This window comes from Ursus americanus, chromosome X (genome assembly GCF_024610735.1).
Source record: "Ursus americanus isolate L20-20 chromosome X, mUrsAme1.1.p, whole genome shotgun sequence".
In the NCBI taxonomy this organism is placed as follows: Eukaryota; Metazoa; Chordata; class Mammalia; order Carnivora; family Ursidae; genus Ursus; species Ursus americanus.
This window is the reverse complement of record NC_142164.1, coordinates 91041685-91064480: the sequence shown is the minus strand read 5'-3', so window position 1 is coordinate 91064480 and position 22796 is coordinate 91041685. Positions and strand designations below refer to the sequence as shown.

At 42.8% G+C, this 22796-nt stretch overlaps 1 protein-coding gene across 1 annotated transcript in view; it reads left to right on the top strand.

The window, feature by feature from the left end:
* CYBB (cytochrome b-245 beta chain) overlaps window positions 1-22796 on the top strand; it is a 33287-nt gene that overhangs the window by 9150 nt on the left and 1341 nt on the right. Inside the window, exons 4-12 of the mRNA XM_045790469.2 lie at window positions 2947-3031; window positions 5415-5560; window positions 7782-7972; window positions 11030-11159; window positions 13723-13815; window positions 16378-16631; window positions 17488-17650; window positions 18845-18991; window positions 21483-21607. Coding sequence (XP_045646425.1) covers window positions 2947-3031; window positions 5415-5560; window positions 7782-7972; window positions 11030-11159; window positions 13723-13815; window positions 16378-16631; window positions 17488-17650; window positions 18845-18991; window positions 21483-21607 — 1334 coding nt within the window. The remainder of the gene's footprint in view (window positions 1-2946; window positions 3032-5414; window positions 5561-7781; window positions 7973-11029; window positions 11160-13722; window positions 13816-16377; window positions 16632-17487; window positions 17651-18844; window positions 18992-21482; window positions 21608-22796) is intronic.

Below are 22796 nucleotides of genomic sequence, written 5' to 3'. Positions count from 1 at the left end.
CTTGTGCCTTGAATCTCTGAGTTCTTCATTTTCTGAGTTCTGTACCCAGATTTAAAGGGCTATGTGATTGGCTCAGGCCCACCCAGATAATCTTTCTCTTAAGGTCAGCTTGGGACTTTCATTACCTCTGCAAAGTTCCTTTTGCCATATAATGTAACAAACTCATAGGAATGACATCCCATTATATTCACAGTTCAGGTCCCACCCGCACTCAAAGGGAGGAGATTATATAAGATTATTAGGGATCACCTTTGAATTCTGCCTACCACAAGGACTCCGAGAAACTATGGAGGAACCTAGCAATTGGGAAGCAGGAAAAAGATATTTCCTTAAAATTGTAAAGAATACAAAGTAGAACAATGTACAGCATTTGAAATAAACAGAAAAGACGACAAAGCTATATAAGAATCCAAAGAAAATTTTTCACCAACAGAAATGTAAACTAAGTGATTTCAAACAGGAAACCCTTATTTTGAGAGCCTGAGTCACTGCCCACCTCCACCAATGGACACTTAGTTGTAGCTGATGCTGTTGGTGTTTCACTCATGTTCCTTCCACACTTATGGTTCCACAGCACATGGGGTAGCTGCCTTCTGCAAGCCCCACTCATTCTCTGCCCGAGAATTTTCCTTCAGCCCTCTCCTGGGGCAAGCCTGAAATGCCAGGGAGTTGATGCCCTGGGACCAGCCCTTGACCTGTGCCTGATGGGAGTCGAGGGATGAATTCCTAAGCTTTCTAACCCCTCAGGTAAAAAGATGAGAAAAGAAAAGAAAGCCTCTGGAGCACTTTCTCTCTCTCTCAGAGTCTTCTAATCAAAGAGACCACGGTATGATATGACATATGATATGATATGATATATGATATGATATGATATATGATAGTGGTAGCTGATCTGATAATACACCCTTCATTGATTGCCTTCTCTTCCCAGTCTCACTTCCCCTAACCTTGTTTTCTGTGATCACCTTGCAGTTGAGTACTTAACACTTAAACTCTTGTCTTGGGTTTTTTTAGACATGTAGAATAATAGTGACTATATCTTCGTATTTGGTTTGGTGGAAAAGGGTATGTACCTTAAAGACAAATAGACTTGGATCCCAGCCAATATGAGATTTAGCTTTAATTTTTTTTTAATCTGTAGAATGAGTTCAACAATCCTTATCTTGTTGCCACTGAATGAGGTAATGATTATGGGTAGACTGCCTGGCTCACAGAAAGCATTCAATAAAGCCTAATTCTTTCTTCCTTTGTCTGGAATCCTCTGTGTATTCCTTACTAGTAGTTCTGCAGTCCCGGGAATCTGCTCTCATGGTCCTATGCTCTCTGTAGATGTAGCTGACTGAGAGATAGTGAAGTAAGCACAATTTCCCACACAACTACATTTTTTCCCTATAAAATCAGAATATTTTATTAAAAATAACTAAGCCACAGGGCGCCTAGGTGGCTCAATCGGTTAAGCATCTGATTCTTGATACCAGTTCAGGTCTCGATCTCAGGGTCGTGAGTTCAAGCCCCATGTTGGGCTCCATGCTGGGTGTGGAGCCTACTTAAAAAATAAGTAAGTCAGATATTAAACACCCCTAGATTAAGTTGAATATGTTTAGAGCCAGATACTTGTAATACCTAAGATTTTTCTGGGGGGCACTTGGTTCTCCTTAACAGCTCTCTGTGTCTCTATGGCAGTACGTTTAGACTTGGGAACAAGGTAGCCAGGGCAAGCATTTGACCAGTTTTCAGGAGGACAAAGCTTTGATTCAACCATAAAGCAGAGTTTGTTTTTTTTTTCTACTTTGGGCATTGACCTGAATCAAGATTCAAATCCACATTTTTTTCCCATTTATTCATTTATTTATTTTTATTTTTATGTTCAATTAGCCAGCAAAATCCACACCTTCTAACATGTATCAGTAGGACAGTCACACTTGAGTACTGACCAAAAGACTATTTTTAATGTCAAGGTAATCATACAAGGTATGAAAATATCATAATATTGACATTCTGGCATCAGATAGCCTGGGTTTAAATCCCAACTCTGCCACTTATTAACTATGTGACCTAAGGCAAGGTAAACTCTCCACACGTTTTTCCCTAACCTGTTGCACAGTGATAATAATGGTACCTCCCTGCTAGGACTGATGCAAAAATGAAGAGTCAGAATGCATGTAAAACACTTAAAACAGCTCCTTGCACAAGCTCTTTGTAAATATTAGCTATTGTTCTTTTTGCTATTAATATTTGGTTAATGATATCTCCTCGTGATGTTGTCTCTGTCAACAGAGGCCAGTGGACAATTTTTTCTCCTCCCACAGTGTATGTCTTAGAAGGGTGTTGTTCTAAAACTATTCACTTGTTCTAGAACTCTTCACTTGTCTGTGTCCCCATTAGACTTTCAGGGTCGTGTGAAATGCATAGACCTTTCCCGTTACACGGCCAGTATTCCTAGGAGAGCTGACTCTTGAATCTCTCACCTGACTAACACTTAACTTACGGGTTGCCATCTTCACAAGGATGAGCCTTTGCTAACCGCCCAGCGTGGAGCTGTGGGGGAGCTCACATACATTCTGGGGCAGGGAAAAGTGATGGAGAAGACACAGAGACAGAGCTTTCCTCCTTCATTCAGGTCCAGGTAAAATATGCAGAAACTGGTTGTAGGGACCTAACACTTATTGTTCAACAAACTTCCTCGGGCTTCTTGGGCTGAGCTGGCTGGTTGTGCGTGCATGTGGTTACTGCAGGAACCTGTCAGGTAGGCCACTCACTGGCTGTTTGACCTTGGGAAGATGACTACAAGTATCTGAGCCTCGGTGTTCTCACCTATCGAATGCATAGAATGACACTGTTTTTAGGGTGGTTATGACAAGTAAGATGATACGTTTCTACTGCCTAGCACACAGAAAACCTTCTTGTTAACAATTACTATTTTGTTCTTTTCCCTTTAATCCAAAGTGCTGTTCTACAAGAATTCGAAGACAACTGGACAGGAACCTCACCTTTCATAAAATGGTGGCATGGATGATTGCACTTCACACCGGTACGTTTATTAAGAGACTTGAGATTGCAAAGAAAACTTGGAACCAGAGAGTTCCCTCTATTCCTAGATACCTTTTATTTTTAGAAGAGATCAGCCTTTTTAGGTAGATTAGGTGGTGATTGGATATGTTGTATTTTTTTAATTTATTTTTTTAACTGAAGTATACTTAACATACAATATTATATTGATTTCAGGTGTACGACATAGTGATTCGACAATGACATACATTATAAAATGCTCACCACAATAAATGTAGTTGTCAGCTGTCACCACACAAAGTCAGTACAGTATTATTGGCTATCTTCCCTATGCTGTACTTTACATCCCTATGAGTTATTTGTTTTATAGCTGGAAGTTTATATCTCTTAATCTCCTTTAGCTATTTTGCCCATCCCCTCACCCCCAACCCCTCTAACAGCCATCAGTTTGTTCTCTGTATTTATGAGTCTGTTTCTGTTTTGTTTGGTTTGGTTGGTTTGGTTTTTAGATTCTACATATAAGTGAAACCATATGGTATTTGTCTTTCTTTTTTTCATGTAGCATAATACCCTCTAAGTCCATCCATGTTGTTGCAAATGGCAAGGTTTCATTCTTTTTTATGGCTGAGTAATACCCAATTATATGTGTGTGTATATATATGTATATGTGTGTGTGTGTATATATATATATATATACCACTTTTTCTTTATCCATTCACCTATGGATGGACACTTAGGTTGCTTCCATATCTTGGCCATTGTAAATAATGCTGCTATAAACATGGGGGTGCATATATCTTTTTTTCAAATTAGCGTTTTCATTTTCTTTGGGTAGAATTACTGAATCATATGGTATTTCGTTTTTTAGTTTTTTGAGGCAACTCCATAGTGTTTTCCATAGTGGCTGCACCAATTTACATTCCCACCGAGATATGTTGTACTTTTTGAATGAATTATGTTAAAAAAATATTCACCACACTTTCTTCCATCCCAATATTAGCATTTATTCCTTCAAGTCTTAAAACTTTTTTATCTTGGGCTTTTCGGACAAAATCCCAGTGTCTTCACCGTTTTCCACGCTTTTTAATATAAAAAAAAGTTAGTCCACAACTAAGAGCTTTTATTTATCCATTAAAAAAAATACTAGGGTTGAACATGTAGATTTGTGAATTTCTTGCAGTAACCCTATGGGGGCCACAACCCATAAGTTGAGAAGATATCTTAAGGGTAAGATAGCCTTTATCAGCTAAGCATCTTCTTTATTATGATTGCTATTATATATCTAATAGGTATATATATGTATATATGTATTCTATATTATGTGTTATTATTATAATTATTAAAGTGGTGGTGTTGGCACAAGGCGTGTATCTGGGACCCTTATCAAATCTTCACTAATTCACTTAACAAGTAAGTGATGTGCTGGGTAATAGGCATGCACACATGCACAGTGATGAACAAAAGAGACTTTTATTCTGCCCTTAAAGAGTTTCCCCATAATTTGAGTAAAATAGGCTTAGATTACAGGTGTTTAACTGGGTTTCTCTTCTATGCAGGCTTTCTGAGCCGTGGCGAGCAAAATGGTTCAAAAGGAAAATGCATGACAAAATCTTATTAGAAAGCAACATGGCATAATGGTTAGGAGCAAAGATTCGAGTACCAGATTGCTTGGATTTGATTTTGAACTCTGCTGCTTCCTAGACTGGTGATCTTGGACAGGATATTAAAGCAATCTATGCCTCAGTTTCCTCATCTGCAGGATAGATGATGTGAATAGTACCTGCATCATTGCCTCCATATAAGCATTACGTAATTACAAAGCACTTATAACAGTTCTTGGCACCCAGTAAGTTGTACGTAAGTGCTTGTTAAGTAAGGAATGCAATTTTCAAGAAGATATTCACTCTTATGGCCCTTGGTTTATATCAGCTCGATAAAATGTTGTTATCTCTGTAGAGTCATGTCAGAGTCCAGTGAATGGGCCAGCCAAAGGCATACATTACATGAGAGTCTTCTTGTTTGAACATAAATATATCAGGGGGAGAGAGACAATGGGAGCACACCAAAATATCCTCCGAGCCCATGGTTGTTTTGTAGAATCTCAGAACTTGACTGGATCTTTAGGACAGTGTCGTTTAACATCTTCATTTTATAAATGAGGAAACCAAGACCAGAGGGGTCAAGTGATTTGCATATGATCACACGAGTAGAGAATAGCTTACCTACTAGAGTTCTAATCTTGTCCCTCTGGGCTGGAGACCCAGTTCTTGTTTCCAAGTGTCCTGGGCCATCCTGTGTCTCCCTGTATCTTATCACAGAGTCAGGGGCTATAGGCAGAAACCCAGCTTACACGAAAATTGTCCACACCCTTCACCTTGTTTGTTTCTCTTCTCTGTCCTTTTTAGCGATTCATACCATTGCCCATCTGTTTAATGTGGAGTGGTGTGTGAACGCGCGAGTCAATAGTTCTGATAACCTTTCAGTAGCACTCTCTAACCTTGAAGACAAACCTGGTGAAACTTACCTCAACTTTGCTCGAGCAAAAATCCCGGTAAGTCTATTTCCAGATTCAGATGGTCCCTAGGCCGTTAAAACTGAGGACTAGATTTCAGTGAGTGAAAAACTCTACTTGGGCAGAACACCAACAATGGTAAAAGGTGACGATCAGTGGGCCAAGTCTGTAGTTTCTAAGAATGTGGGTACAGAGAAAAAGTCTTCCACACTTCTGATCCTATGTGTGGAGGGTCTCTAGATGTTTTTCAGTTCCTTAGGCTCACCTGTGAAATCTGGAGTAACTCAGGCTCACCCATGACAATGCCCACCATCAAAGAAAGACAAGAACACACATCTAGTCAAACAAAGTTGAGTTTCTTACTTACTGCAGCAAAAGAGGCCAAGCACCATGAGAAAGTCTGGGACGTTCCAGGAAGGTGTTCACAGAGGCGCATTATAGGACATGGACCTGCATTAGGTGGTTTTGGAGGGGTTTAAGGAAGCAAGGATTTGCTCTGCATCAGGTATGATCAGGAATTGGAGGTCTTTCTAGGATTGGGTATCTTAGCAGCAGTCACCTGTGTTGTTGTCTTGGCTCTGACATAATTCCGGAGTGGTCTTGTTTTTGTCTCACTCCCTCACAGTCATGGAACGACCTCGTCTGATGTGAGTGTTCTATGAAATTGTTTATGTGAATTAGGGAACACTCCAGCCTCGGTGTTAGTACCAGGCCAGCCACCAGCTGACAGCTGACAGAGGTGTTTTTCTTCTTTCTTGCCTACAACATCTGAGGGGTGGCCTCTGTCTGCTGATTATCATCCCATGGGAAGCCCCGTGCACTGGGAGTAACTCCGTGGGCTTCCGGGGGCAGCTGTTTGGGGTAGCCACAACAAAGACTGCTTCCCTTCCAGAAGTTGTTAGAGCTTCCTACACTCACAGGGAGAAGCTTCGAGTCATCTTCATGTGCCCAATAGCTTGCGAGCATGGCTAAGTCACATAAGTATACACTGAATTCCAAACGTGTTTCCTCGTGTTTAGAAAAGATGAGAAGAAAAGCCCCTTAACGTTGCAGAAATAATTCTCCTCAGACTAACATGGAAACAATTCGCATAAAAGAAAACAGAAATTCATTTTCTGTAACTTCTGGGATAATTTTTCTTTCATGTTGTTCATTGTTCGTACAATGATCGAAGGAAGGCAATGTGAACATACCAGGTGAGCCGACGCTGTCATGCTCTGCCTGGATCTCTTTGGACCCCTTGTACCCTGTCTGTGCTCCCCACTCCACCTTTCTGTGTTTTCACTTTCAATTTCTGGTACCTGCGTTTCTTCCTCAGAGGACCACCCTGGGGCTATCGGAGTCCCTTTGCCCACAAGCTCAGAGATCTGGAAGGGCCTGGATGCCTACCTCTTTGTGGGCAGCCGTGAGGCAATAGCTGATGGGTGCAGGCCATGAAAGCCCAGCTTCCTTGCCTTGAGTCAGGATGAACTGTGAGGTGTGACCTATCCTCCACAGTTCCTTCGCCGCATCAGGCGGAAGCTACCTTCTCTAAAGACTTGACCTGAGTTCGCCCTCTTGTTTGACTTGTTCTTTCCTGTCCTATTGCCCATCTTCTTACCAGGTTCTTCTGCAGCACACCTTTTTAAAATCACTTGCTCATGAATGCTTATCTCAAGGTCTGTCTGCTTCAGGGGAGCCCAGCCTAAGATAGGAGGCATGTCCAGAATACATTTGCCGACTAAACACCGTGGCCCTTTCCAAACCGAAGGGAGAAGGAGCCTCAGACCTTTTTAGGACATCTTATAGTTGGCTCATGTGCTTTAATTGATACTCCCTTTGGGGCGCCTGGGTGGCGCAGTCATCAAGCGTCTGCCTTCGGCTCAGGGAGTGATCCCGGAGTTCTGGGATCGAGCCCCGCGTCGGGCTCCCTGCTCTGCTGGGAGCCTGCTTCTTCCTCTCCCACTCGCCCTGCCTGTGTTCCCTCTCTCGCTGGCCGTCTCTCCCTCTCTGTCAAATAAATAAATAAAATCTTTAAAAAAATTGGTACTCCCTTAGAACTATTTCAATGTATTAGTTAGTACTTCCTATGACCTCTCGACCATGTAAGACAGTTTTAAATTGAGAAATATCTGTTCCAAGTTTACCTCACTCTGTGAGGGATGGTTAGGGTTATCGAAAAGGGGAATGAAAATACCTCTTGGCCTATATGCCAGACACTTTATAAATAGGTAGTCTTGCATTTGAGAGCCTACGAGTAATGTGTGTGTGTGTTTTGCAGAATCCTGAAGGAGGCCTGTATGTGGCCGTGACCCGGTTGGCGGGCATCACCGGTATCGTGATCACCCTGTGCCTCATATTAATTATCACTTCCTCCACCAAAACCATCCGGAGGTCTTACTTTGAAGTGTTTTGGTACACACACCATCTTTTTGTGATCTTCTTCATCGGTCTCGCCATCCACGGAGCTGAGTGAGTGTTTAATCTCTGAGGGCAAGTATTTTAAATCCTTTCGTCTCCAGGCGTGATGCTGTTAGAGGCACAGTGACCTCCTTGTCTGTGTGTGGTCAGCCTGTCTGCGGAAGGAATATGAAGAGACATCAGAGGCCAGCTGGATAGAGACCACTCAGCAGCATTTTAGTTTCTTGCACCCGATTCATAGCTATGATTTCTGCAGTAATTTAACAATAGCTATGATTAATGCAGTTAATTCTAGCAAGCTTGAAAAATACACCAACTTTTGAGCACCTCTGTAAGTGTGTAAACCATGTTAAGGGTGCTGGAGAGGTTACGGATGTCTGCAGTGGTGTTTCTCTTGGCTTAATCACTAGTAAATTAGACAAACTTCCAAACTAGAGGGGCTAATGATTAATCAGGTGAAAGGGTTTGCTGTAGTTCAGTAAGCTTTGATTCAAGCTGGATATTTATTGATTTCCTACTGTGTATGAGGACTGATCTCCGGCATGGTGGGGAATCCTGGAAGGAAAAACACATGGTTATTGCCTTCCAGCCTTCTAATACAATAAAGGTAAGAGCTCAATTCTATTGAGCACTCGTTATAGACATGAAATGTCTCTTTTAGGTAGAGATACTCTTACATTCCCATTTCCTGGGGAAATTGTAGACAAGGAAACAAGCTAACAAAGGTAAACCATGCAGCCCAAGTCACCGAGTTCGTGAGTGGCATAGCTGGGATTGGGGCCCAGGTGATCTAAGCCAGGCTGTGGCAAAGACTCCCCTAGAGACTCAGAGTGCCTGCATATGTAGTCGGGACAGCTCGTCTTACGGGGAATCCTGTTGAATACCAGATTTCCTTTTTATGCTGTTTCACACCAGCTGATTCTCCCACCTGCACACAAAAGGAGGCCTGGGGAAGTTCCCTGGTGGGTTTGGGACTCCACATAACTAAGCCTGAAGAGAGCGCATGCTCAAAGCTCGATGAGTCTGCTGGGAGCCAAGTTGGCCTAGAGATGACTAAGGCCTGAGTGTGAAAAGGGGAAGGGTGGGAAGAAGCAGCGTTGGGCAACTACTTATATGCATTCTTGATCGACTTGCTGGCTCTGACCCCTGATCGACTCTTTCTAAGCACTGAAAAAAATCTGTGTAGACAAAGAATCTCTTGACTCTCTTAAAGCAATTGAGTGTCTTTAAGTGGTATTTGGTCATAACCCAGGTGTTTCAGAGGATCCTAGAGACAAAAACTGAATCTCTTCCCCTCTCTAGCTTAGTAATCCCACCACTTTATGCTTGTACAGTTTCACAGCTTTGCCCCACTCTCCATCTGAAGAGAATCTGCTACTTACACTGCTTGGCTGATGGCCCACACTCTCATGGCCAAGGCAGCAGCTGAACTGGGATTAAAATCCAGGTTTTCTGACTTCTGGTCCTGGCTGTGAGTAGAGGGGAGAATCCAATTTTGTTTTCTCTCCCTTACTCCCCAAGTGAACTTGGGCCTTAGGAATTTTGACAATTATCATTTGTTGGACTCTTACTTTGTGTTGGCATATTTTATGCATCAGGCCAATTGGTCACTAAAATAGGCCTTTAATTAGGTATTATTATACTTATTTTACAGCTGAAGAAACCAGGGCTTAGAAGAAGTTAAATAACTTGCCCAAGGCCACCAAACTAGCAAGGGGTGGACCTGGGATTTGAAACCAAGGCTGTCTGACACAGGCTCAAAATTGTTTTCTCCAAATCATTCTGCTTCTAAGTTACTAGTTTCTCTAAGTCTCGGTGTTCTCATATGTCAGATGGGGTTGCCAATACTTACCATTCAGGCTTGTTATGAACGTCCACCGAGATAATTTGTGTAGAGTAACTTTCCCCAGGCCTGGCACATAATAGATGCTCAATATCTGGTAACTCTCTGCCTCAAGACCTAGGGATAGAAAAGGACGGTTAACAGCCACGAATTAAAGCATTCACAGAACATGCCAAGTGGCACAAGAAATTTTAGGTCCCCCATACAACTCTTACAAAGGGGGCCTTCTGTGTCTCTTCTTAGTGTATTTTTTGAAGACCCTGCCATTTATGTTCTTTGAGGTCAGGACCATGACTTACCTGACTTTGTGCCCCGCTTCCTCTGTTCCTACTAAACCCACATTGTCTTGTGTGTGTCAGCAGTTGCTCAATTGAAATGTATAGAATTGAAATGAATGGGCTCTGAGCGCTTCAAAGGACACACCGTTAGTGTTGGTATCTGTGAGAATGTTGTAATCTCCACAAAGTCTCCTTAAATTGATTTCAACCCTTTTGGTTTAATTTAGACAATTTTGGAACAACAATTGAAGCACTTGGACTAAGCCTCGGAGTTACTGTGTGTGATGGTATGGGCTGTCAACCACACAGCGGTGCCTGTCCATAGGCTGTAAAATGAGCCCATGCTTTGCTGGCCAAGCTCTTTGCTTCTAGGACTGTCCTCTCAGAGAGAGCAACTTTTTGTAATTTGCACAAAACCACCGTATGGGTGCGCGGCTGCTCTGTTAGATCTGCAGTTTTCCTGTTTTTGTTTGTTTATAAATGAAAATGATACTCGAAACAGAAGCACAAATGCTCCCTTTAAGAAAACATGTATTGGAGGGGCGCCTGGGTGGCGCAGTCATTAAGCGTCTGCCTTCGGCTCGGGGCGTGATCCCGGCGTTGTGGGATCGAGCCCCACGTCAGGCTCTTCAGCTAGGGGCCTGCTTCTTCCTCTCCCACTCCCCCTGCTTGTGTTCCCTCTCTCGCTGCCTGTCTCTCTCTCTGTCAAATGAATAAATAAAATCTTTATAAAAAAAAGAAAACATGAATTGGTGATCCAAAACTTACATATTCTTTGTGCCATTGTACATATTTTTTTTTCTATTGCTGAAGAAGACATATCTTCTTTCCCCTCCTCAAATCTACTCAGAGGGGTCAATAAGATATTCCTGTTAAGTGGAAAGTGGAGGATCTGTACTAGAATACTTGAAATATGCCCAGAATCTCAAAAAACTAAGAACTTAATATCTTGCTACTAAATGGTCTGGACTTATATTTCCTCCCTAGGAAAATTGTTCGCGGACAGACAGCAGAGAGTTTAAAGGTACACAACCCTGAAATATGTGGCAAAGACCCCTCAGCTTGGGGAAAACCAGAAGGATGCCCAATCCCACAGTTCTCTGGGAACCCTCCTATGGTAGGTACAGTTCATTGTTACTATTACAATTTCATTACCAACAATCTTCCAACCGTGTCTAAGAAATATGTACAAATGTCATAGAGCTGTCCATTATGAATGCCATGGAACTGTTAGAATGTTATAAGTATCTACTTTTTTCTGCTATACTTATGGTCTAGAATTATTTCTTGAAAGGTAAGGATTGCATTGGTCTATTATGAACATCCTGATGTAAAACTTGGAAAAGCATTGTTTTTGAAAGTGCTATTGGGGTTCAAGAAATCCCATCTCTTCTCTTCTGAATGTGAGAGCCACAATTATATCAGTTAATAATTTCAGAGGGATTCCATTCTGAGCTGAGTTGGATAGCTCAGATAATCACTTCTAAGGAGCTAAGGGCCTCTTCAGACACCAGGAAGTAAGATTTTCTATACAGCTTTCAAAGCTGGGAAGGAAATTGATGAAGTAACACATCGGGCTGCCTTTAAGCATCAGGAGGCTGTGTCTACACCACATAAATGATGCTGGACAGCCAGGTTTATACCAACGCAAGAGTATGGCAAGGATGACCACGGGAAAACATGGTAAATATTCACCTTCTGTTGAGAGCTCCTGTTGCGTGCTCTGCAAATTCCGTTCTGTATGTTCTCAGTAACTCCGCTCCATTGAGTGAGATGTGGGCCCTGTGTTCTTCATATCCTTTCCTCTATTGGCAAGCAGTGTACCTTATTGGTTACCGTGCTAACCACTGGTATAAAGCTAGGCAAAAATCAACGTTGGTACAGGGCTTCTGAACAGGATTATTATTTTTTTAAGCATGGTATAATGTAAAGGCAAATGCCCCACCCCATTTTCTCCTTTCTTTTTTCCTACTCTCTTAACATAGGAGTTTTCTTCCTCTAAGATACAGTCTGCTATCCAGGGACTTAACATCTTTAAGCGTCCTTGCTCATTAGTGAAAGCAACCAGATGTATCAACAAACTGCCCCCACGACATGCACACATCGATAGAGAAGATGAAGAAGGAACTACATTGCAGGTCCTCTTATGGGTTAGGGGAAGGCACATTTCCTTGAAGACAGCTGGAATCGGGGTACTACTATCTTAACAGGCACCTACCTCAAAGCTTCTGGATTTCTGGGATTAGAGACGATGTCCAACACCTCACTCCATTCAATGGAGCCCCATTGCGGCACCCAGGAAAGAGATGGATGCTGCCAGCCTATTTTAAAAACCTGCCCTGTGAAAACAATGGCCAGCAGTGGAATATTTCTGACTTTTGAGGCAGATAGCCTTCAACTTTGGCTAGAGGTGGGGACATTCACGTGCTCTCAACTTCCAATCAGAAGTTTCTTCAGAACATTTAATAGGAAAGATCATACGTGAGACTGTAGGAAGCCCTTTGTGGTTTCTTTTTCTTTCTTGGACTCTATTCTGAAACGCCATCTTTTAAACGGTATCACTTCCTAAAGCTCCTTACTACTTCAGGTATCAAACTAGGGACCTAACTGACTGAGTCCCTGGATGGATCTGTTTAATCCTAAAGGTTTTCATATAGCCAGTAATACTACAGGGTAATTCCAGTGTTGTGAAACACTGAAGATTCTGACGAGAGAGAGGAATCTAAAGAAATCTGAAAATCTTTGGGCTTGTCCCTCTTCGGCAGGTGCATTGCATAGGTTCTAGCACTTACCAGCATATTGGAGAAACAGTAAATTCTTGCACAAAATTTCTTATCTTGCAAAAGATTAAATTTTGACTACATGGTTGAGCGAAAGCAGCTGCAATGTTGCATTAAAAAATATGGTGTTGCAGGGGCGCCTGGGTGGCACAACGGTTAAGCGTCTGCCTTCGGCTCAGGGCATGATCCTGGCGTTATGGGATCGAGCCCCACGTCAGGCTCCTCTGCTATGAGCCTGCTTCTTCCTCTCCCACTCCCTCTGCTTGTGTTCCCTCTCTCGCTGGCTGTCTCTATCTCTGTCGAATAAATAAATAAAAAATCTTTAAAAAAAATATGGTGTTGCTGAAATGCAACAAGAGAAATGTTAATTCTGAAACTAATCTTGCTCTGCTGTGGGGTTACTGCAACTGCTGTTGCAACACCAGGAGGAAATCCCATTCCTGTGGGCAGTTCCTCTTGGGAAAGTTTTAAACTATAGGTAGAGTTCCCCAATGTGGCCAAGGAGAATGCTCATTTCTATTGGTTCAAAAATTTATTTTAATTTTCGGGGCGCCTGGGTGGCTCAGTTGGTTAAGCAACTGCCTACTGCTCAGATCATGATGTCGGGGTCCTGGGATCGAGTCCCACATCGGGCTCCCTGCTCACAGGGAATCTGCTTCTCCCTCTCACTCTCTCTCTGTTCTCTCTCTCAAATAAATAAATAAAATCTTTAAAAAATTTATTTTAATTTTCAATATTTTTCATGCATTCTATTGTATAAGAAATTTACAAATTGGATATCAAATATTTAAATAAGCCTACAAAGATTAACTTGACTTCTAAAATGTTTTGTTCCCATTAATCTTATATTAGCTATTACCCCTTAATACATCCTGTTTTCACTTTCTGCTCTGATTACAGACGTGGAAATGGATAGTGGCTCCCATGTTTCTATATCTCTGTGAGAGATTGGTACGGTTTTGGCGATCTCAACAGAAGGTGGTCATCACCAAGGTATTGTCTGGTTTAAGAATTACTAATAGCATCTAACTATATCATGGACAAGTTTACCCAAGTTCTCTGTAGCATTGGTCAGAGCTGTTCTTTCACTTGGTTTCTTTTGATTAAACGTAGAGAGAAGCCCTACAATTGAATTCAGTCAGTATACTTAGCTTGATAATCAAATGGTTGGACCTTTTAACTGGGGGAAGTACAAATTAACATTTTCTGTTGAAAAATAAAGCTGACTGTTTTGTATGCACGAATCAATCTCTCTCTCTTTCTATCTCTCTCTCTCTCTGTGTGTATGTGCGTGTGTGTGTGAAGAGAGAGAGAGAGGAGGAGGAGGGGAGCATATAGTGATGATGTGAGCAGGTAAGAGTGAAGAAGCAAGACACATGAGTTCAAAAGGGTACGCACTGAGCCTTAAATACTCAGATGGGAAAAGAACCAGAGAGCCAAGGGCAGGTCCGATTGAGGCTGAGGTCGTTTTCCAGGTCTCCCTCTACCTCCTTTTCTGTGCTGTGTATGTAATCACAGAATATTAGAGTTGAAGGACCCAAAGTCTCAAGGAGGTTAGTAACTAAAATGCATCTAGACGTGAGTCTGTCGACTCCAGGTATATGGCGGCTTCCCCCCCCCTCAACCCCCACGCTTCTATGCTGCTTCTCATTACTAACTAAATAAATATCCAACTCAATAAATAGAAATAGAAACTCCTGGTTATCGTTTCAGGAAACAAGAGACAAAACTAGTTTTATGAAATAAAATTGAATTCAACTCAATACAGTTCAGAAAGTGTTTACTAGAAGCCTACTACGGGCTGTTCTTGCAAAACACAGGAATTCTTCCTGCCAGCCACCCTAGCTTTTCTGTCTTGGCATCCGTGGAAGGCCAGAGTAAAGTTAGGCCAGCTGGCACTGGAAATCTTGAAATATAGGAAGCTACCGCACTTCTCCTTTTATGATACTTAGACTGTATTAGAAGAAAAGGCCCACAGAAGAGCAAAAAAGGCTGCCACAAAATTTCCCTTACTAGGCTAGACCTGACTAGGCAGGCAAGTATTTCCCTTGAACATATTTTAAAGGCAAATTTGTGTTCCTGTGGAGAAAATAGATACTCGTTTTCTTCTCATAAAAACAGATATTCATTTTCTTCTCAAAAAAAAAAAAAAGAAAAGAAAAGAAACAAGGTGTCATCCAAAAGTATGCCAAGGTCAGTTCTGCAAGTGCATTTTATTTAGTTTAATCCCAATTTCACCCGTGGCAGCAAAATTACAATAGGGGAAGAAAGTATTTTCACCATACAAAATTGCAACATGGTGAACATCATTTTCAAAAGAATTTTCGTCAATTTTATTTTCTGTTTTCAAAATGAGGCTTTAAGTTTCTTTATTTCAGTGATGAAAGGATGTTGTGTACTGCTTTATCATTTAAGACGGAGTGAAATCACAAGTTTTGCAAATGCTTGGCAATACTTATCGAAAGGATTTCCCATCTTACCCCTCCTCACTCGCGGAAAGAAAAGCTTGGCACTCTCAGTCAACATGGAGGGAGCTGCTATGTTGTTTCTATTGATTTTTCTTTTCCTTGATGTCCGTTGGTTTGTTTTTCAGTTGTACATAGAAAGTCCTGGGTATCTCAGAGATCGTCCCAGAAACGCTGTATTGCTCTCTGTATTGTAATGACAGCTTTTCATTGTGCTGCTTTGTTTTTTAAAATTATTTACCACCTCACCAGCTGATGGATGTTTGGACTGTTTCCAGCTGTTTGCTGTTATAAACAAAGCTGTCATCAACACTTGTACACACGGACAGTGAGGATGGCAGTGGGTGGGTGGGGCCTGGCTTTGGGAGACATGGATGGTGCACTTCCCAGGTGGGTAGAAATGTAAACACAAAGCACGCGACCAGGCAAATTCAAGGTGTGACTCAGGACAAAGATCAACCAGTACATTTGACTTGGTTTGGGGGATGTTGCTATATACCCAGCCAATGGGTCTCCTTCTTCTATGCAGCTGCCAAGGCTCTCAATCATGCCCTGGGGAGACAGGACGGCTGAGTAGGCAGCCATCTCTTCTTCCTGTTTATAGCACATGCCTTGACTTCTTGGAGAAAAAAATATCACAGTTGCTGGTGTCTTAGGCTGGACTCCCTGGCAAAGACTCTGAGACAGAGAACTGCAGACAGAAGGTTGACTGGGGCGTGTTCTCAGGAGATGAACCTGTAAAAGGAAGAACAGTCAGGATCAGGGAGGAAATGAATGACCCTCCATTGGTGGCCCCTGCAGCCTCGGCTGATCCCACAGGGAGTGGGGGCGTTGGGATGACGTCTGGGAGTTGTCTCAAGTTGAGGAGAGGGGCCAGGCCTTTGTATCCCTGCTCATCGCAGGCCATGCACTCCAGCTGAGGGCAAGTCGCAACGAGAGAGACGCGTGTGCTCGAGGAAATGCCACGTTGGGCCTGAGGAAGGGATGTGGGTGGGGCATCTTAGCTCAGCCTTTTGTCCATACGGACACTGAAAAGGCAAGTAAGTATTTGGGGAAATTGTAGTTTCCAGAGACATGTTTTGTTCCATAGGTGGTCACTCACCCTTTCAAAACCATTGAGCTACAGATGAAGAAGAAGGGATTCAAGATGGAGGTGGGACAATACATTTTTGTCAAGTGCCCCAAGGTGTCCAGGCTGGAGTGGCACCCTTTCACACTGACCTCCGCCCCTGAGGAAGACTTCTTTAGCATCCATATTCGTATCGTTGGGGACTGGACGGAAGGACTTTTCAATGCTTGTGGCTGTGATAAGCAGGAGTTTCAGGATGCTTGGAAACTACCTAAGTAAGTGTGAAGCTCATATTTACAGAAGTGTACGAGTTCAGGAAAAATGTCACCAAATAGCTCCCCTTTCTCACTACACTGTCTCCTGGGTCTGAGCGAACACCCAAGTTCTACAAATATAGGTGGCTATCTCGGTGTTTCCCATTTTATGTGTGTGGTGCGTTTAGGCATATACTTATAAATCTTGTGTGAAATATAAAATACTTGAATCAAATATTAATAATGAATATTTCCAAAATCCTTTAAATATGTAAGGGTCAAGGCCAAGGTACATTAACTTTTCTAACAAACAAAGTTATAGTGTATCAAAGATATTCTTAAAATTTAATTGATGTATGTTATTTGAGGGTAAATGCCGTATATTATTCGCTTCGCCGCCTTCTTCCCACATGCCTGAGATGGTGCCAGGCACTTAGTCGATGCTAAAGAAAAGCTTGTTGGTTGACTCAATGAATAGACAAATGAAAAGTGGAGATATTAAATTTACAAGATGCCATGACAGAAGATTCTCGCTTTACTTCAGTGTGCAATGTAAGCAGGAATTTTAACTGTGGGATGCCCTGGTGTGTGTGTGTGTGTGTGTGTGTGTGTGTGTGTGTGTGTGTGGTAGGTGAAAGCGTGGAGAGATGAAAAAAATACCGCTGAGAGTTACCAACTGTTTTCAGTTAGCTAAAACTTCTTCTTCTTACTTCCAACCACAATGTTGACACTAAGTTGGTTACTTGAAAGCCATTTCGTAGAAGATATGTCCCAGTTTGATGTGACATATTGCACACCCCCAGTAAGAAGCTGTACCCCATCCTAGTCTGAAGTGCAAGGCAGCTCTGTAACCGCCTCCTCACACGCTTCCCCCCAGGATAGCTGTGGATGGGCCCTTTGGCACAGCCAGTGAAGACGTGTTCAGTTACGAGGTGGTGATGTTAGTGGGAGCAGGGATCGGGGTCACACCCTTTGCATCCATTCTCAAGTCCGTCTGGTACAAATATTGCAATAACGCCACCAATCTGAGGCTCAAAAAGGTAAGTCTCTTCGTTTTTTCAGAGGGCTTGGGGTGTCCACACACTCTGCCGAGTGAGGCGAGAGAGAGCCTTCCGGGCAGAGCCTGGCGGAGACCAAAGGAAGTGAAGACCAGTTCCGGGTGCTTCCAGAGAGACAGACTTCTCATAAAAGGGCTCTTGGACAAGTCAAATGTGCTTGGAGATAAGCAGGTCTATTATTACAAGGAATATACTGCACTTGTATAGCGTTAGGAGAAATTGGGAAGAAAGGAAGTGGGGACAGAAAGTGTTCACAGCCCCAATGCAGTAGCTACTCTTTTTGTGGATTCTCTTCCAGTATTTTCCCACATGTTTACATACTCTTAGAAAGTTGTAAATATTGAGTATGCATGCAAAACATAGTGTTTTTGCAGTGTTGTCACAGGCTTTATAATGATCCTTTTTAATGATCTCTTTATGTCCCATTGAGAGGATACAGAATAATTTTTCTATCATCCTGTATTAGATATTGATTCCTTACCCAGTCCCCCCAATACCTTTTTTTTTTTTGCAAGGGGAGGGCAGGAGACACGTCCTTTCATGAAACTTTTACTTACTTTCTTATGGGTATCTCCCCAGCATAAATTCCCAGGACATTTTTTTGCCACAGGTAAATTTGGTTTCATTGCCCGATAAAGGACATCTTGAATAAAACATGAGTCGTCCGAATAACTTTAGAGATAACCTCGAATAGGGACATTGAGCGTACGTTGACTTTTTATTCTCCCCATTTCTCTCCTTACTATATGGAGGAGGTATGGGGAGAGCGGCTTCTTTTCCTAGGAACTCAGCAATATCTGGCATTAGCAGGCAGCGAAGTAGTGCTGTGGCCACCCCCGCTAGCCTGGATCTCATTGGTTTTTCTGACAGGAGGTACAGAGGAAGCCAGGGATTTGAGGTGGGCAAGAGCAGACCCCGAGGGAAAATGGCGAGCTAATGCTGTTTTCCTCAGCCATGCATTTCTGAGACCAAGCTCTTTGTTTACTGCCCACAGGGTGAAGGCTTGTGCGGATTCATGTGAGCTAGCTTGTGAAGCGTCCAGAGCTTTCTAAAAACCTGTGCTTCTAGGTGTCCTGAGCAGCAGGAAAAAGTTGGGGGGTGGGGTAGAAATCCATATGTCAATTCTGATGAGGCCTATTTACTTATAATCTGCCTCATGATCTCTTGCTCTTACAGATATACTTCTACTGGCTGTGCCGGGACACGCACGCCTTTGAGTGGTTTGCGGACTTGCTGCAGCTTCTAGAAACCCAGATGCAGGAGAGGAACAACGCCGGCTTCCTCAGCTATAACATCTATCTCACGGGCTGGGATGAGTCTCAGGTGAGGGCGAGATCCCAGCTCTCGGGTCCTTCCCACAGTGCCCGGAGCTGACTGATTTCCCTTTGGTTATTGGAGTGTTTTGTGTACTGTTTTTACCAAGAACCGTTGATGGAGGTGGGTGACCCGGCCCGTTCACGCTCAGTCAGTATCCCCACATGTTCAGACTCCTGAAACTAGATTCAAAGCTGGTATTTGTGGAACCTAAGGAGTCACAGGGGAATAAGAGCCATGCCTTTGACCTTATTAGAGTCGTGTTCGTACCAGGGGTCTCGAACCAGCTGGACAAGACAATCCACGGGGTAATGGGAAGAAAATATTAGTAGTCGTTCTCCCTCTCTTTATGCCTCTCTCTCTATCTCTACCTCTTATCTTTACATCTTTACACACATACATATTCCTTTAATTTTATGTTTATGTGTATTTAACAACATGCACAATACTTTTAGTGAGTAGTAATAATAACTGCTCATAGTTATTAAGCGTATACCATGTGCTGGGTATTTTTATTAGTGTTCACATAGATTGTCTAATTCAATCCTTACAACAGCCCTATGAAGTAGCTACTACTATTATCCACACTTTACTGATGAGGAAACCAAAGCCCAGAACAGGTTAGGTCATTTGTCCAAGGGCACCCAAGTAGTAAGAGGCAGAGGCAGAATGTTCCAGAGCCTACACTCTTAGCAATTCCCATTAGTTCATGATTATCATTTATAAATAAATCAAAATGTATTTAATGAAGATGATATATGTGTGCATATGTGTGTATGTATATGTGTATATAGCATATATGTATGTGTATATATGTGTGTGTGATATAACATATAATGCATAATACATAACACATTATATATGTGTGTGTGTGTGTGTGTCACCCCCCTCCCTCCAGGGACATGGAACAATGAAAACATTCTACAATTTATAAGACAGCCCCCCCAACAAAGAATTATCTGGCCTCAAATGTCAAAAGTGCTGGGGATGAGAAACTCTGAAACAAGTTAATGATTCCCAGGGGATAAGATCTTTCTTTCCTGTTTTTAAAAGATTTTATTTATTTATTTGAGAGAGAGAGAGAGAAAGCACAAGCCCAGGGGAGAGGCAGAGGGAGAAGCAGGGTCCCCGCCAAGCAGGGAGCCTGATGTGGTGGAGCTCGATCCCAGGACCCTGGGATCATGACCTGAGCCAAAGGCAGCCGCTTAACCAACTGAGCCACCCAGGAGCCCCTAAATCTTTTTAAATAAGCAAACATCAATGACTTGGCTTGGAAGCAGCAGACGCAGCATGAGCTCCCCCTGCGTGAGGAGCTAAGGCAAGAGTCTCTGCCTATCCCTGGCCGGTGTCTCAGCTGGTCATGGCCACACATTGCCTCCTCCATCCTCAGCATCTTTCACACGCACCTTGGATTGTGAAAACTGACTCTTCATTTGGGTTTTGGTGTATTGTTCATCACAGATCCTCCGAGTCTTAGAATGAGTCTTGTTGCAAATGCAGATCCAGGAACACATGACCGTGAACATTGCTGCTCCAAGAAAAGGGATTTCAAGATTCCATTTCTGCAATTTAAAAACAAAACAACAACAGATATTTGATTAAAAAAGAAACCCAGGGGGAAAAAATCTATAATATATAAGTTACTTTGCAGTTTTATTATTTAAAAAGCCAGACACAGTTTTTTAAATGGGAAATTTACTTGCATTGAAGAATAACTATTTTGCTTTGCAAAACTGGTTCCTACAGGATTATTAAACCAGCGTGGTCACCCTTCTTAATGTCCTCCATGATCCATCCACTGTCCGGTGAATTTAAAATCTGTTTCAAGTTTTAAATAAATTTAATTAACCGCTTTTATGAAAAATATCTGTTGTTGGAACTGAGGCCCCCTAGAATGGTAGCAGAAAACAGCATGTGACTATGTATACACACACACACACACACACACACACACACACACACACACACACACACAGACTAGCTTTAGGCTTGATTTGTTGTCTCATTATGTTGCCAAAATATGAGTGCATTTTAATCTGTGGTTGTTTCAGTTCTTAGCGATTCTCCTAAAGGAGTGGGAGTCTATTAAGGCAAAGGGAGAAAGTCACGTGTAGAACAGAGAGAAAAGCAGTGAGAGAGAATTAAATCCTACCCACACCTTCAACGCCCAACGCCAAGTGCTGCCAACCTTCAATCCTCCTGTACCCTTGCATTTCACCTTCCTGCTTTGCTCTCAGTGAGATATTTGTGCCTCCCCACTGGCACTCATGATACCCGATTCTACGACTAGGATTTTTCATGTTGGCACTTCAAGGTCTGCCCTTCTAGATTGTAAATTGCCCGAGGAGACCCAGTTTGTCCATCTTTGTGTACCTTCTCGCCTTCAAATATATATATGGTTAGAATGGGTAGTGAGAGCTTGGCTTGTGAGATGCAGAAATATAGCTGTGTTTTTCTTAGAGGATGTCTCTTTTTTGTGAATTCATGTCCTTTCCGACAGGCCGATCACTTTGCCGTGCACCACGACGAGGAGAAGGATGTGATCACGGGTCTGAAACAGAAGACCTTGTATGGACGGCCCAACTGGGATAATGAATTCAAGACAATTGCAGGTCAACACCCAAAGTAAGGAGTCCCCCATCCCCCACCAAGGGGTTCTTAAGGCTCGCGGTCTGCTGAAAGCAACAGCTCCCAAGCACAGCTAGATTTGTGTATTCTGAAAACTAAAAATACCCAGATTACTATATTCACACCCAATAAAAGCTTCTAGATACGTATCACTTTACGAGGGAGGCTTTAGATCACACCAAAATTACCTGGACAGTGATTCTATAGAAAGATGCTGGGGGTGGGGGGGCCTTTCTGAACCCTGCTTCTCCCAAGTGGGGCCGTAACTCAGTTCTTTCCTTTCAGCTCCTAAATCTCACTGGCATAGCTACTTCTTTTAATTCAATACGATTTAGACTTTTATCATTAAGGAGATACAGTCCCCACTTTCAGTTTTAGTTTTTGGGTCTAAAATCGTTAAGTTGCCAGACATCCTAGGGTCCTCTCTGCCTTCATTAAAGCTTTACCCATTCTGGAAGGTTGAGGGGTCCCTCTATCTTGCTAGAACACGTGATAAACTTAAGAAATCACCACAAATGTACCCTTCACACCTTTGCTTTTTATCCTTTAGCGAGCATACGAATCACTCGGGGGTCCTTTCACAGAGCAGATGCTGCCTTAGTAGGTTTGGAGCGGGACCTGAGAACCTTCATTCTCTTTTTTTAAAGATTTTATTTATTTATTTGAGAAGGAGAGAGAGAGAGCACATGAGCAGGGGGAGGGCAGAGGGAGAGGGAGAAGCAGGCTCCCCGCTGAACAGGGCTCGGTCCCAGGACCCTGAGATCATGACCTGAGCCGAGGGCAGACGCTTCACTGACTGAGCCACCCGGGCGCCCCTGAGAATCTACTTCTTAAAAAGCTGACTAGGAGGCCACTGGTCTGGGACCACACCTTGAGGAAGTAGGCTTTAGCTTCTAAAACAGAAAGGGATGAAGCCCCGCCCAGCCGTTGGCAGAGTCCTCGAACCGAAAGCAGGTTTGTTCCTGATTTCTAGACGCTGGAGAGGGTTTGGGGATATAGAGCCCTGAAAGGAACTAGTCCACAGACTCACCACTTCACCACCATTTTCTGTGTGGCAGAGGTTTCTAGAAACTCTCCTCGAGGGCTATTTCCAAGGGAAGTCAACTGCCTTTTGCAACTGTCCCCACAACAGGGCTGAACCACTCTCCCACAGGGTAATCTGAACAGGGCCCATAGTGGAAAAGAC